The sequence below is a fragment of the Helobdella robusta genome, assembly GCF_000326865.2.
Source record: "Helobdella robusta unplaced genomic scaffold HELROscaffold_20, whole genome shotgun sequence".
Classification (NCBI taxonomy): Eukaryota; Metazoa; Annelida; class Clitellata; order Rhynchobdellida; family Glossiphoniidae; genus Helobdella; species Helobdella robusta.
This window is the reverse complement of record NW_008704084.1, coordinates 1,526,950-1,543,221: the sequence shown is the minus strand read 5'-3', so window position 1 is coordinate 1,543,221 and position 16,272 is coordinate 1,526,950. Positions and strand designations below refer to the sequence as shown.

General features: G+C 32.3%; 1 protein-coding gene across 1 annotated transcript; it reads left to right on the top strand.

Moving 5' to 3' along the window:
- Positions 1-9,929: 9,929 nt before the first annotated feature.
- On the top strand, positions 9,930-13,483 carry HELRODRAFT_191346 (hypothetical protein; the record flags this gene model as incomplete). Its single annotated transcript, XM_009018007.1, has 5 exons — positions 9,930-10,724; positions 10,792-11,046; positions 11,255-11,432; positions 12,680-12,915; positions 13,100-13,483. 5 exons carry the CDS (start codon positions 9,930-9,932, stop codon positions 13,481-13,483), a joined length of 1,848 nt encoding a protein of 615 aa, XP_009016255.1.
- Positions 13,484-16,272: the final 2,789 nt, after the last annotated feature.

Genomic DNA, 16,272 nt, shown 5'->3' with positions numbered 1-16,272 from the left:
CGCAATGTCTGTTATAATTTTTGTTACAATGTTGTTACAGTGTTGTTAAAATATTGTTGCAATGTTGCGATGTTGTCATAGCGTTTTTTTTGCCGTGTTGTTGTTACATTAGTTACAAAGACAACATCCATAACAATCACAACGCCAGCATATCCTTACAACATTATCTACTTAAACTTGTTGAGACTTGTTGGCCGTGGGTTTCTGGAGGGGTACGACTCATTCGTTTGCGTTTCAATAAACATTATAGGAAATAAATAAATTTGATCATCTCATATTTTGATTACATTTTGAACGTTTAAACAAAATATTAAAATTAAATGTTATTACAAATAACTCATTGGCGTTTTGGATTGCATAATTAATCTGTCTCAACATGCATTGTTACGCAGCTATCTGGTTCGAATGCAAATAAATCCTAAGCGATCAAGTTCAACGCGTCTTATCACCTTATCACGCTCGTATAAAGTTGTTTGTAGAAATGATTATTGAAAATAATAAAACCTGAATTTTCATAAACAACGAATGAATGTAACGTGGTAAATAATATTTTCCATATTGTAAATATTTTTAAACTAACAAAACAATCGTCAGACATTATGGACCACCTGCGAAAAAAAATTCAAATTTTTCAAACATAATTCAAAATTTAAAAATTATCTGAATGCGTGGACTCGACAGTCATCAAAGAAGAACGAAGTTTTGTAGCCAAAGTTTGAAAAAACAGCCATCAAGTGGGATGAAGGGGCGAAGCAGGCTGCTGTAAATTTGCAGGCAGTTTCATTAAATGTTCCCGCTATCAAAAACGTGATTGAGTTTTGAACGCCAGTGAGTGCACAGTAGGTCAGGTGAGCTGCGCTTACCTCAACTAGATGTTCCAATTCCCGTACTTTCCGTCCATTCGATTAAAAAATATTTTGTTTATGAATGGCAACATCTCATATGGACGAGACGATGACGCAGACAAAAACTGTATCAAATGACTCTGAATACGATTATAATTTTTCCAAACAGCAGTTTGTAATCATAACACACGAGTGAAATTATTTATAAGTAATTGAATAATTTGATGGAAGCATGTTTCTGCGTTGTTTGTTTGATCTTGATCAAGATGTTATGTTTTAAACACGTGTATAAAGTCAACGACCTTTGAGTTAGAAGCCTGAAAAGATGATGTCCAGGCACAAAGATTCAAAACAGCTATCATTAAATCAACATATCTTACAATAAAATATTTTTTTAATTTAAATGACACGAAATGACACAACACATTGAAAAACTCTCCGACCACACACAATTAGCAGAGGAACTGCAGTGGACAGCCCTTCAAAAGTTGAAAGCCTTGTGCCAAGATGGATTAACTTGGCGTTCGGAGATAATTAAAAGATGCAAGTCTGCTGACCTTTTGGGTCACTCGCTTTTTCACAAAAAATATTTCAATGAATAAATAATAATTTTTTAAAACTTCAACGTTAATCGATACAACCGTTTGTTTATTAAAGACACAAAAAAGTAAAAGAAAATCACTTGTGGCAGTGCTTTACTTAAAATTTTGCCCGACAATGTTCAGAAGTGTTTATAGGTACCAGCAAAAATTTTATATTTTTTTTTATACAATATTAGATTGTCTATGGTTCTACTGCTATGAGGAAATATATTGTTTCAGATTTTAGGAGCTGTATGAGATAGATTATTGTTGATTATGTTTAAGCTAGATGTATTAATAAGGAAAGTTTTATTTTGTCAAGTGATAACTGATTTAATTGGATTTGAATATTTGAGGAGCGCTAAGAAATATGGAGGCATAAATTTTTTATAAATTTAAATGTAAATATGGTTTGAAGATATAAATTAATTTGATTAATTCATAAAATTGTAGACTTAGTGAAAAGTTCTTTAGTATTGTCGGTATGTTGTCCTTAAGAAGCGTTTTTGGCAACTGAGTAATTGTTTAAATAAATACTCCGGATTATTACCCAAGATAATGGTGCAATAAATAAGGTGTTGAAACATAAAGCTATAGTATATAATTTAGTTTCAGTAGTGTAGTCAAATTTATGTTTCAATTTTTTTTAATACATAAAAAATTATGATTTTTTTCTAATAGTTAAAATTTGAGTCGACCGTGACAAATTACATTGAATATATACACCTAGAAATTTAATTGTGATAGATTTTCAAGTTGAATGTAATTTAATTTAAGTGATAAATCTTGGATAGTATTGAATTGCAGGGCCAAAAATTGTTTTAAAATGATTTATCAGTATTGATAATAAGCTTATTATTGGAAAACCATGACTCAATTCTTGTTAGATCAATATTTAATAAATTAACATCATCACTAATTGTTTGCAAACTATAAAAAATATTTGTGTTGTCGGCATACATTATACATCTAAATAATGCAGAAACATTTAGAAAATCATTAATAAAAAGAGTGAAGAGAGCCCAGTATGGAACCCAGAGTCACCTCAAATGGATACAAATTCTTTTCTACAATACAATTTCCAACACTGTTGGCGCCTTTGATGTGTTTAGGTTTCTTAGGTATATTAGAAGAAGCTGACAAAATTTTTGCTTGTAGAGAACCTTGTTTCGGACAATATTGTTGGTTTTGAGGGGGTAAATTAGAACGAAGAAAAGAAGAAGACGAAGATGTTGTTCTAAGACAAAAATTAAATTGACCAGAAGGTATATATAAAAATATATACGAATATATATACAAATATATACGAATATATATACAAATATATACGAATTTATATAAAAATATATACGAATATATATACAAATATATACAAATATATATACAAAACTTTCCTCATATTTGTCTGCCACTCTGCATCAAAGAAAGCGACAGTCCTCATCAAAACAGGAAAAGGTGAGTGGAGAAGTTGAAACTGCATGAAGAATAATTTGTCAGCAGGTACATCTGCTGCAGTTCTCCATGGTTGATCCGCAGGTTGGAAACTTTCTTTTATGCCATTTTATTCCGATGACTTTCTTTAGATTTTAAATGATCTGAAAAATCAAATTGTGGCTGTGTTCAACGCATTGAAAGAATTTTTTAAACGTGTTCTACCCTAAAAAAGTTTTTACATTTGAGCATGATTCAATAAATTGAAAATTATTAAAAAACCATACATAAACAACTTTACATTACATTAAATTACAAAACAAATCGTTATAACCCATTATATAGCACCTACTCTATTACATTGTATTTCATTCCTGTAACCTACGTAGCATTGTGTTACATCACCACTCAGATGGCAGGCTAAATCTGATACACGCACACACATGCATCGTGCAACAACAAAAATACGAAGATACACGTACGTACAATCTTTGTTTCATTCTTAATGCAAATTGTACTGATTTCACCTTGCACCATACTTATAACACAACAAAAGTGTGTCATTAGTACTCTGTCCGGATGCCATAACATGATTTAATAAACAATTGTTTGGTTGATCAGTTAGGTGCTTGGTTGGTCGGTTGGTCGGTTGGTCGGTTGGTTATTCTGTTGACTTATACTGCCAAGAATCGACTTTGAAAATCCTTTCATTCAGTATTTTGTGCAATCGATAAACAGCAAATGCAACTAAAAAAATTATTTTTATAAATTTTCGCGAAAAAAACCAAGTTAGTAAAAAATATTTGAGCTAGCCACAACTAAAAACCACATTGTACTTATTCTGAAAGCAGTGTAAAAAGCCAATAAAAAACAAACCAAATCAACAAACTCATGCCGGCCGAAGAAAAACTTGAAATAGCAACAAAATATACAGAAACAACAGAAAATAAAATTCTTTTAATACAAGCAGCATCGATAAACTACCCCAATGAAGATAAAACAAATAAAAACACAAAACAACGTCTAAACAACAACACAAACAGCAACACAAACAACAAGCAAAACAACACAAAAAAAAACAACACGGCAACATAAACCAAGGAGCCGCTAAACACAATCTCTCAGTTGTAAATCAAGGAAATTGTCAGTGTTATAAACGAGGCAGCATTACTTCAGCAGAACTACAACAAAGACTTCTATCCATGCTCTGCTCTGTCCACACAGCACTCCGCAAAAATCAAAACATTCGCAAAAATCTTTTTATCTTCCGCGTTTCAACCGCGAGAAACAAAAAGAGGTCGAAAGAGAAATGTTGCCGTGGGATTTGTTCGGCTTAATTGGGATCAATCAGTTAAGTAGATTGTTGAAAAATAAATAAATTTAATTTTAAACATTTCTTTATTTTATTTCTTTAAATAAATAAATTTGTTTCAATACAATTTCTATTAATTGATGTAAATGAACGCTTCAGAAAATGCTGTTGTATAAACCTTCATGGTAAATAAAAAATATATCAAAATTGAACACAGAGGCATTTTAATGAAAGCTTTAATTGGGATATTAAAAATTATTTGAGCAAATAATTTATTATATAAAATTTTTCGGCTTGTGTTTTTTTATTAAAATGTCATTGTTAAATATAATGTATATGTAATTAGCCGAAAAGGGTTTGTTCCTCCAATCTATTTGTTATTTCAATTTTAATTCTTCTCAGAGTTTTTTAAACTAAACTATCGATAGACTTCTGATTTACAGAATAAAAAAATTGAGTACAAATTCGTTGGCAACAAAAATGGATGCGAATATTCAGTGTAAATTAAAATTAAACAAACTGTTGAATCGTTTGAAAAATTTTTCACTAATGGCTCCAATATTTCACCGGAGACAAATTTGAAATTTCATGGACACATTATATGTTTCCACATATTTTTCCACACATAAAATTATTGCAAAACCATAAAATTTGCAAACAAGAACACTTCTTCCATTTTTGACAATTTAAATTAACATTTCTCGGGAGCTGGCTTCACCGTGTTTTCTTCATCAAAAGTATTTTCGTATCTTGGTTACACTCTGCAAATGAATTTTTGAATTTATCATCGTTGCGTAGCAAACGATATTATTTTTTGAAATCAGCGAGCAGATCAGCTTCAACTTCCGAACAATGGACAACGTACCTCGTCACGTGTTGGCATTTCGACGGCATTTTACCGGTTGTTCTTTAATGACGTAAACAAAAAGTGTGCATTATATTTCTCTTCAAGTGAAAAAAATAAACACAGTAGGATTTAGTTTAATTATATAAAATTTTGACAAGTTTAACCAAATAAGATATGATGATTGACTGTGAATAGTAGGGTGGTCACAAAAAAATATTTTTTTGAAATCATAACGGGGGAACCCTCTAAATTGTGCCACTTGGCTAAAATATGATATTTTTAAAGTTTTAGCTCAATTGGATAATGCCAATCCGTGCCTCATCGAGGTTGAAATCTTGAAAAATTTGGAATTTTAAAAAACAGCACAAAAACAAGTTTGATGCTTGAGTGAAAAACTGTTAATTTCACAGTATGGAAAAAGAAAAGGGAGGTGTGTCTAGTAAATTTCGTTTGAATGCCATTGCTAAAAGTAAAAAAATTTGACATTGTATTTTGAAATACTGTATTGCCACATGAAATTAAAGTTATTAACTCATTATACTTATTTAAAAACAAGTTAAAAACTCTTATAGTTAGAAAAAACGTTTATTTTAAATAATATTACACTATTAATAATTTTAAAGTTTAGTCTTAGTTGTGACTTAATTGTTACCGTTTAGAAATATAAAAGTATTATGATATGAATATTAGTATGATGTATGTCTGTGTGTGTGTGTGTGTGTGTGTGTGTGTGTGTGTGTGTGCGCGCGCGCGTGAGCGTGAGTTTATTTGTATGTATTTATTTGACATTTCTGTTACATTTATAGTTGGAATTTTTTAGCTAACGGTGGCCTATCCACAAGTTTATCTTTTTTTAGTCATCCTTCAAATAAAAAACAAAAAAATTTAAATTTTTTCCATGGTATAAGGGTAAAAATTCTAATATCCCAGAAACTTTAAATTTTAGCTAAATAATGTTAATGATACAATTTCAATAAAACAAACAGATTAACAAAATGAAATTAAAATCTTATTTCAAAGACCATTTTCATTTTATAAAAAAAGATGTTTTTCTAAATAATTTCAATTTTTCAAGATTTCAACCTCGATGAGGCACTGGTTAGCATAATCCAATTGAGCTAAAAACTTTACAAATGTCCTTTTAAAGCCAAGTGGGACAATTTTGGGGGTTTCCCCATTTAATATTTTCAAAAAAAAAAAACTTTTAACTTATATCGTTGTAGCCACCCTAGTACGCATGTTTGTTTGTTGACTACATGCTTGCACATATATATTTTAGATAAAAAAATTTCATATCTCCATTGCCTGCACGCAGTAATCAATCTTTTTTGTTAAAGAACGTAGACAGGTTTTGAGTTGCATACGTAAATGACATTTTGATTAATTTTTTATTAAATTATGTTTGCAAAATTAGTTAATGGACGTTTATATATTGGGTAAAAAGTGACCTTAACCATAAGACCATCACGCCGCCCTGGAACTATGAAAAAATTTAATATAAAATATTTTTAATTTTTCATAAAACTTGATTCAAATTAGGTCAACTGCTAATATGGCTTCGAAAACCCGGTCCCGAAATCTTATTTATTTTGTTTTTGTCCTCTTTCAAAGCCTAAAATGCTTAGTTGATTTTATTAATATATGCAATCAATTTGTATAACATCAATACATACATCTTATAGACGGGACACAACTTCTTCGTGTTGTTTCCTGATGTTCATCCAATCTCGAAACTTTCGAGGGCACTTTGTCATATTTGCTGTTTAATCTGTTGAATTTTGCAGCATTCTGTCATCTAATAAATTTATGCAATTTTGGCCGATCTGATGAACATTTCTAGCATATAATTGGATATTAATGAAAATTTAAAAATACTTAAGAGTAAATTGTTTGAAAAAAGTTGCCAAAAGAATTTAACATGACAATTATCTTTTGAAATTTAAATTAAGCCTTCGAAACGATTGTGGTTTGGACGAATATTGAAGCTTTAAGCATTGCCAAGAATTCTTATCGTGCTAATTTCGAAAAAATGATTTTTTTGTATAATTGATTCAACTAACTATTCAATGTTTTGGCAGGATATTTATTTCTTTGTGCTATTTATTTGTTTGTGACAGCAAAACCTGGTTAAGTTACAAACATTACATAGTGTTGTTCCCGTTGGGGTCATAGAACAATTTATAATAAATCAAGAACAAACGTTTGGTTAATAAATAGTTTGTAACTTAACAGTTTTGTGCTGATTTTCCATTTACGACAGCGTTTCTTTCCCATGCTCTATCATTCCCACGTTTTCCCTATTATCTCCAATTTTTCCATTTTTCACAAAATTGATAACGAAAGAAAAAATTAAAATAAAATCAAAAATTTAGAAACAAAACATATTTCCAAAAGCTCTAAATCAAAACAGCAATAACAAATTACTATTTTATAAACGTTCAGTGGAGAGGTGGTACTTTGTGAAATCGACACGTAGAAATTTTAATAATAATTATAGTCATAATAATAACAATAGTAATGGTAATAACCGAATCGTCTCGGCTGTGTGTTAAAGAAAACATAGACAAAGACAAGCACACACGATACTGCTGAGCAGTATAATTATTCATCACGTGCAATTTAACAGTAGTGAACAAGCAAGGCTAGAAAGAAAGTCGAGCCAATACATACTGGGCAGTATAAATATTCATAAAGTGAAGCAAAGACAGGCGCTTAGTAGGTATGTATGCATGTATGTATGAAGAAGTAACAAAGGCGGAGGGTATATATACCTCGCCCGTTGCAAAAAAAAACAATTCTTGATGTTTTCCTTCTCTTTTACCTGCTTGTTTGCCTTCTTGTTTGCATGTTTAGCTTGGTTTTTCGTTTGCCTTTCTTATGTTCCCGTTTTGATTGTTAGCAAATTTTTGTTCATTGAAGTTTTCAGGTATCGAATTACTCAAATTTAAAAAGGAGTTCATCGACTTTCGCTGGTGAAATACGTCGTCGTCTGAGGTACACAAACGTCCGAGGAGATTCATCATTTGTCCAACGGTAGATCCAACTTTAATTGATTAAATTGCAAATTTCAAATAATAACAACGATAATAATAGCAATTAAAACTTTTTTATTACAGGAAATCAATGGCATAAAAAATAAAATTAAATGCACAATAAAACCCTATTACCCATTATTTATGATAAGTTACTTAGGTTTAGGTGGCACAATTAAACTGTTGCAATCGCTGGCGTACGCCGGTTTAATTACAGAGTTAATTAATTTGTCAATAAAAGAAATAGGCCATGAAATTTTAATTAATTGTAAATTGAAAATATTGTTACAGACGTGAAGGCGAGATAAGAACTAGTAGTTAGAAATTAAGAGAAGCGCTTGCAAATTTAATTAGATGGCGTAACTATTTAAAACGGTTGTAAAAAAAAAAAAAAGGTAGGGGATAAGACGAGTACTGAAGCTATGACATCGGTGTTGGTAGTTACGAGGTCGAAGAGGTTACGACACTGGTGTTAGAAGTGGGATCTTCAGGAGATTACACACTGGTGACGGAGGTAAGATTTGGATACCTGGAAACTCACTGGGGTAAAGAGAGAACTCAATGTAATTAGTCTGACTAGAGAAGTTTAACTACCGATGAATAGTTGTATTCCGTGGTTTAAGGTTCGCTTAGCTATTGTGCTGTGTTCTAACGATTTTAACGATTGAATAAACGAGTGATTGATCACAGCAATACACACAAGTGTATTGCCAGCACTTTTCTTTCTAATAAAGTCTTCTGAAATAAGTCTGTAAAGGAGTCAAGAATTCACGTAAAGAGAAATAACCATACCCTACAAGTTCAAGGGGTCGGTTATAACTGTATTAAAAAAGCCAATAGGAGTAATTTCGAACGTATCTAGAATAATCAAACAGTTTTTGAACTTGAACTTAAGTTGTTTTTCTACTTCGATTGTTTGAAGCTTCTGGATTGGATTAAATTTGTCTCGTGACATACCGTCAACTCCACGATCTCAATTCTTCTGTTGTGTAGAATGGCGATGTTTTGACGAAGATTGACAAACAGTTGCGACATTGGCAGGACTCTTTCGATCTCTGCGAATATCAGACAATAGCAGCGGCACGATAGCAAACAATTAACGATTTCCGACAATATCATGTCATGGCGTTCAATATAACGTTTCAATGCAGCTATGGTTCTACAGTTGGACACCCCATGCTTCTTTGTCTGTTTAGCGCCACAGAGAGGACACAACAGGTCAACAGTCTTCCCCCATCTGAACAGATTTGCGTTGGTCGGCAGTTGTTATTTTAGATATTTTATCGCAAATTTGTACAGAGTATCTGGTATTGAATCTAATTTTTTGACCAGTGTTTTATTCGCAAAGGTAGTATTACCTCAGTTACCGATTTGATCAAGAAGCCTTGACTTTGAAACAAGACGACGTGGTTTATGCCGACAGCTATTTGGTCCTCTTCCAACTTTTTTAGTTTCTGAGATGTTGAATGAATTTACCAAAATATAAGACAAGGCAAATGATCCTAGTGAAACATAGACACATGTGCATAGTTAAATAAGGTATGATATAATAAATTTATCTATGGAGATTGTAAATTAGTGAATTGGGAAAAAAAGAAAACTGCTTAAAAGATATCCAAGCCTGCTGATAATATCTGTCAAAATATAATGAATAAATATAAATAAAGGAACATAGTTAAATAAGGCATAATATAATGAATTTATCTATGGAGATTTGAAATTAGTGAATGAACGTAGTAAAAAAGAAAACTGCTTAAAAGATATCCAAACCTGTTAATAATATTTTGAATGAGCATAGAATATCTGTCAAAATTTACTGTATTGCATTGCAGCCGTTTAATTTAAATTCATAATTGTTGCGAAATTGTGACAGAGCTGAAGATGAAGAAGAATGAAAATGACGCAGAAAGTAATGATGGTTCAACAGGAGAACAAATTGTATTAATTTCAAAGTCAGGAGGTGGTCATCAAGTTGACAGAAACATGCTTCTTCGGACCAGTGGTTATTTCCATGGTTTGGCGAACAGTGGAATGAGAGATGCCCATTATAGAGAGCTTACTTTGGAATGTTTAACAGATGAATCCTTAATAGAAGTAAAAGATTATTTATCAAAGTTGTCAACCAACGTGATGGAAAACGGAGGTCCTCACCTGAAGTCGTTGAATGAAGTGGAAGCAGGGTTGGATGGCGCCTTCTATCTATTAATCAATGATATGATTGATGGTTACATTGAATTGTTGCTGAAACATTTGGACGAGTCAACATGTATTCGTGTCTTGGACATTGCAAACAAGCACGTTTTAATTAACCAGGTGGTCAAAAAAGTTATCAAATACATGTCGAAAAATTTTAAAGAAATCTCGGAAAGATCCAAAACATTATTATCACCTGACGAAATGTTTTACTTGGTTGCATCGGAGGAAATAAATGCAGACAGTGAGATTGAAATTTTTAATCTGATAATCAAGTGGATTTCGGAGGATCAGTCGAGAAAATGTTTTGCTGAAAAATTGTTGACCGAAGTGAGGTACAATCTGATGACAACCAATGAAAAACAAAAATACACTGCCATACTTCATGATTTGAATTTAAATATTAGCTGTAGTAAAGATAAAGATTCAAATATTTCTCGTACAGTTGGTATGCTCTTTGTGATTGGATCAACTGAAAAAAAGGTTTGAATTTATTTACATTGTTACTTTCTCAAATTTTCATTCGTTTTCTAATTTTTTTTTATTTTAGCATCAGGCTAAAAGCTTTTTTAATATTCTGCCAGTTTATGATTTTGTTGAAGCTAGCACGATCAGTGGTGACGGCACTGAACCATCTCCAATTAAATTCAAACCATCAAGAAGAAAGCAACCGCCATTTGATTCGTTTTGTTATACTGCCTGTGTGGTTGACAACTGTTTGTATCTGATCAGAGAAGAAACCCGTAATAATATGATCTCTCGTGAAAGTTTTGTGTACAATCCGGTTGATGCAGTCTGGTCTAAGGTTTACAATTTTTAAATTATATTTTATGAACTCATTTTTTCTAATTGAAACGTGTAATTGAATGAAATTATTCTTTCTTATCAATAGCTGCTGTAGTGCATTCTACGGCACGCCTTAAATGCAATGTGTACAAATTTTGAATATTTCAATATCAACTTAACAAGTGATTTAGTATTGTACTAATACTTATCATCTCATAAATATTCAGTGTCCCAACATGCATCTTCCGAGGCGTGATTTCTATTTGGGAGGACTATCTGGCCATCTATATGCAGTTTCGGGAAGAACTCGCCACGGCTTAACTCCAACAGTGGAAAAATACGTACCGAGTGAAAACCGATGGTACATGGTGGAACCTATACCTCTTGCTGTGACATCTCTCGCAGGTCTGATTAATTTACCTTAACATCTATAATAATCATCTTTCATTTGCGGTATCTATTTCAATTTTAACAGTAAAATTATTGTTTAAATTTTAATAAATTATTCAAATATATATTGTTTAAATGTTCCTAAATATTTTTTATGGTGTCACCAAAAGGTCTTTTTAAAAGTTTCAGTCAATACAGAATCGTGCGGCCAAGCTAGTTTTGGGTGGTTCATGGTTCGATCACGTTACGCCTATTTTGAATAAGTTGCACTGGTTGAGGGTTGAGAAACGTGTTTTCTTCAAGTTAGCAATTTTTATGTTTAAATGTGTCAATAATACAGCACCTCCCTATCTCATCGATAGATTGAAATCATACAAACCTCATTTTTCAAAATATTCCTTCCGATCAACCGAGCTCAATTTATTTCTTATCCCAACTACAAAGTAAGCGACGGGTTCCCGCAACTTTGCGGTTCATGGCCCGGTTGTTTGGAATGGTTTACCTCCTTACTTACGTGACCCTAACCTACCATATTAACAATTTCGAAGTCAGCTTAAAACTTATTTACTTGTCTATGATTCAGTAGCGCTTTTGAGTTTCAAAAATTAAAAAGCGCTGTATAAATTTCTGTAATAATATATATATATATATACTTAATTAATAGTATTTTATGTAATCAGGACATAATCATTAATAAAATTGAAAATATTACTCGCACTCCAATGATTTATGATGCAAATTATAATTATTTTATGAAAAGTGATGGAGATTCCGATGGGTTCATTGAAGTTCAGGGTCGAAATACTGATGGTGATTGTGACGCTTTCAAAAAAGTCCATAGACGGAAAAATCGAGTGACGCATGGATGTGATCATGAAGAAATGTACCCATGAAGAAAATGTACCCATGAAGAAAATGTACCCATGAAGAAAATGTACCCATAGTTGTCATTGATTTGCGTCCTGCTACTGGTTTAAAAAATTGAGGCGAATAAACCATCGATCGTTTGTAAGAGATTTTTCACATAAGCAACGTTGGGAAATGTTTCTCGTCTGATGTCATTGAGCATCTAAAAAAAATAGAAATCGAGACTTTATCTTTTACTTTTGATTAATTTGTGGTTTGATTGGTTTTTTACGATTGTGCATTGGTATTTTATGAGAGCGCTTTGAAAAGTTCCCTTTAAAGGCGCTATATAAATACTCATTTAATAATAATATATAATACACCATAACCAGACTTACAAATTCACCCATTAACAGGTTGTGTGTGCAATGGTATGATGTTTGTTAGTGGCGGGGCTGATGAAGAATTCTTTGCACAGAATCAGGTGTACCGGTATGACCCTTCTTGCAACAAATGGTTCTCGAGGGCTCCCATGTTAACGGCTCGTTTCTCCCACGTTATGACATGCACGGAAAATAAGATTTTTGTCGTTGGAGGTAAAACTGAGGCATATGAATCAGAGCCATTTGATTTCCTTAAAGAAGAAATAATGGTTGGTATGCTTAACTTTGTCGTTACGATCCCTTTTATATATTTTGTTTTTCATTAGTAAGTAATTGAGTAGGTTATATGATGTCTCCAACTTTTTAATTTACTAAATAATTTAAGATGTGTAATATTATATCAAGCAATATGAACGTTAATTTTAATATAAATGAATAATTCAATCAACAAAGGATGGAGAGATGTATGATGTGGAGAGTGATCAGTGGTCATCTGTGTTGAAGCTGAAGTTACCTGTGTGTGACTTACCATCCATCACCATCAACAACTTCCTCTACATATTTCATGATACTTCATGCTTGTTAATAAAACTTAATTTGGGCAAATACTTAAAGGAGAAGAAAACATCAAATGTATCAAGTTCATTATCAGTGCAAGACAGGAATGCTAACAATAATAATGATAATCTTGTGACGAATGAAGCAATGGAACAGAATTCTCCTTGCGTTGGTGCTCATCCTGATGATGATTGCCAAATTTTGACATTCATGAATCACAATGGCAAAACTTGGTTTGATTGTAGATACTTTGGTGTCATGCTTATGTCGGATGTTTGAATGAATGAGGCTACTAATAATTTTGTGACGAATGAAACAGACGGACAAAATTCCTCTTACGCTGGTGCTCAAACTGATGATGACTGCCAAATTTTTGAATTTAAAACGTCACAAAAGGAAAAAGCGCTTGGCTGTTAACATGCTGGTGCCACGTTCTTATGTCGATTGTTTACAATATTTTCACTGATTCGTTTCATTTGTTTTCTCATTTTATAGTTTTTGTATTTTATTTCAAAATATTTCAACTGTCATCTAGCTTTGTTCTTAATCGTACGTAATTCAGAGATACCTGCTTCATAGGTTATTATGGAATGACTTCGTTTTAAAAATGATGTTAGGTAATATCGAAATATTGTCGTTACTATGTCAGCGTTCAGTTTTTGAAGTTCGAATGTCCAAAATAAGAGAAAGCAAGCAGGATGAAGTAGATTGAATGGTGACTCGTGATAAAAACCAAAAGTACGGCAAAGTCAGAGGCGCCGCTAAGTGACGCGTAATCTCCTACAACCCAGCCAAACATTTTCGTTTTATTGGTGTGAGAGCCGAGTCGAGATTATATGGCTGAAAAAAAGATAGTAGAATTAATTAATTATTATGACAACAACTAAACAACACGACATACTCAGCAACCAGCACTCGTCAAATAAACAACGACAACAACAACGACGACGACGACTACAACAACAACGACTACAACATCCAAGCAAGCACATGAAGGATCTCGTAAACAACTGCATGACGCATGCCTCCTCTGACACATAAACAACAACAAAAATGCCAACAAAATGTAAAGGACAAAATATCAACAAAACCTAAACAATAAAAATGTCAACAAAAACACTAAAAACATCAACAAAGTTAAATTATAAAAATGCCAACAAAACATAAACAACAAAAAAATGCCAACAAAACATAAACAACAACAAAATGTCGGCAAAACATAAACCAACACAAAAAGGCCAAAAAAACAAAAACCAACAAGAATATAAACGGAGTTTAAATAATAGAAACGCCAGCAAAACATAAACAACAACAAAGATGTCGACTAAACGTCGGTAGCATAGATGTAAACAAAACACGAACAACAAAATATAGAAGAAGCAAACCAAAAATGTTTGCAAAACACAAACAACAGCAAAACTAAAAACAAGATAGAGAACGTAAATAACAACACAACGTAAACAACAACACAGCATAAACAACAACATAAACAACAACACAACAATTCATGCGACGACCAACAACAACAACAACAACAGCAGCAGCAGCAAACAACAAATGCGTGCAGGAAAAAGTTATCGACACAACTGTATTGATGCACATCAATATAAAAACAACTGCCTATCGAGCATGAATAAACAAGCTAAGATAACCATGAACAGCTAACACAAAACAACAAAAAAATAAATATTCAACAACATTATCAACAACAACATCAATAATACAAACAATAACATCAACAACAATATCAACAACATCATCAACAACGACATCAACCAAACAATAAACAAATAAACCACCATCAATAAGCAAGAGACATGCTAAAATAAAATTTTCTAAGATCCATTAAACAAATGCACAACAGCAGCAACAACAACATACAACAAGAACAACATACATACAACAACGACAATACACAGTAGCAGCAAAACTAAAACATATAAACAGCAAATCAAACAAATGCATATATAACGCTCGAAGAGTAAACGTAGTGGTTAAAGTGTTTGGCTCTGCGTCTCAGTGACCTGGTTCGACTGTAAGCAATCCTCACTTGTTATGTCACGTGCGAATTGTCCATTTACATGAGTTAATGCAATAAAACACAAAATGTAATCTTGTAATCCATGTAATCTTGAGATGTGAGAAGTGAACGACCGCCAGCAAGTAGGTTGAATCAACTGGTAGGAAAATAGTTTTTCGTAGAGAATGGCAGCCATTATTCAGCCTGGCTATTAATGTTTGATCCGGCATGGGCATTTTGACTTGTAGTTTGAGTCTATGATTCCATCTTTAATTGTGTATTATATTGTCATGTAAGTATTTGAATAGAGTCAAAGTATCATACTTCGTTGTGAAATGAACAATTAACACATAGATGAGTGAACCGAAAAGTTAAAAACCATAGAGAACAGTGAACATCAACAGAATGCAAACTACAAACAAGTGAACAACTGGCTGAGTGAACATATATCCATAAATGGCGCAACTAATAACCAACCTCAATTTCTTGAAAAATTTACAATAGTGACAAACAGAAAAAACAAACAAACATAAACAAACAAACATCAACAAACAAACAAACATAAACAAACAAACAAACATTAGAAAAAAACAAATGACATGCATCAAACAACCATTTAATACAAACAACGAACAGCAACAACAAACTAACGAGCAACAGTAAAAACAATGAACAACAAAACAAATGTTCACCGCCACACACAAGAGAAGGACGAACAATGCTAACAAACGATGAGCATTAATAAACAAGATAAACAAGACATATGGGTATTGGTTTAAAGATTGAAGATCTCTAAAATGATGACGACGACGATGATGAGGAGGAGGATGATGGTGGTGGTGGTGGTGATGATGATGATTATGAACTAGTGAATTAATAAATAAATTAACTGAATTAAATATTTCTTTGATCCCAAAATAATTAAATAAAATTAGGCACAGGATGACTGAAAAGTAACCAAACTGAAATGTTGATGATGAAGAAGAAGAAGTTGAAGATGATCAATCAATCAATCAATCAATCAATCAATCAATCAATCAATCAATCA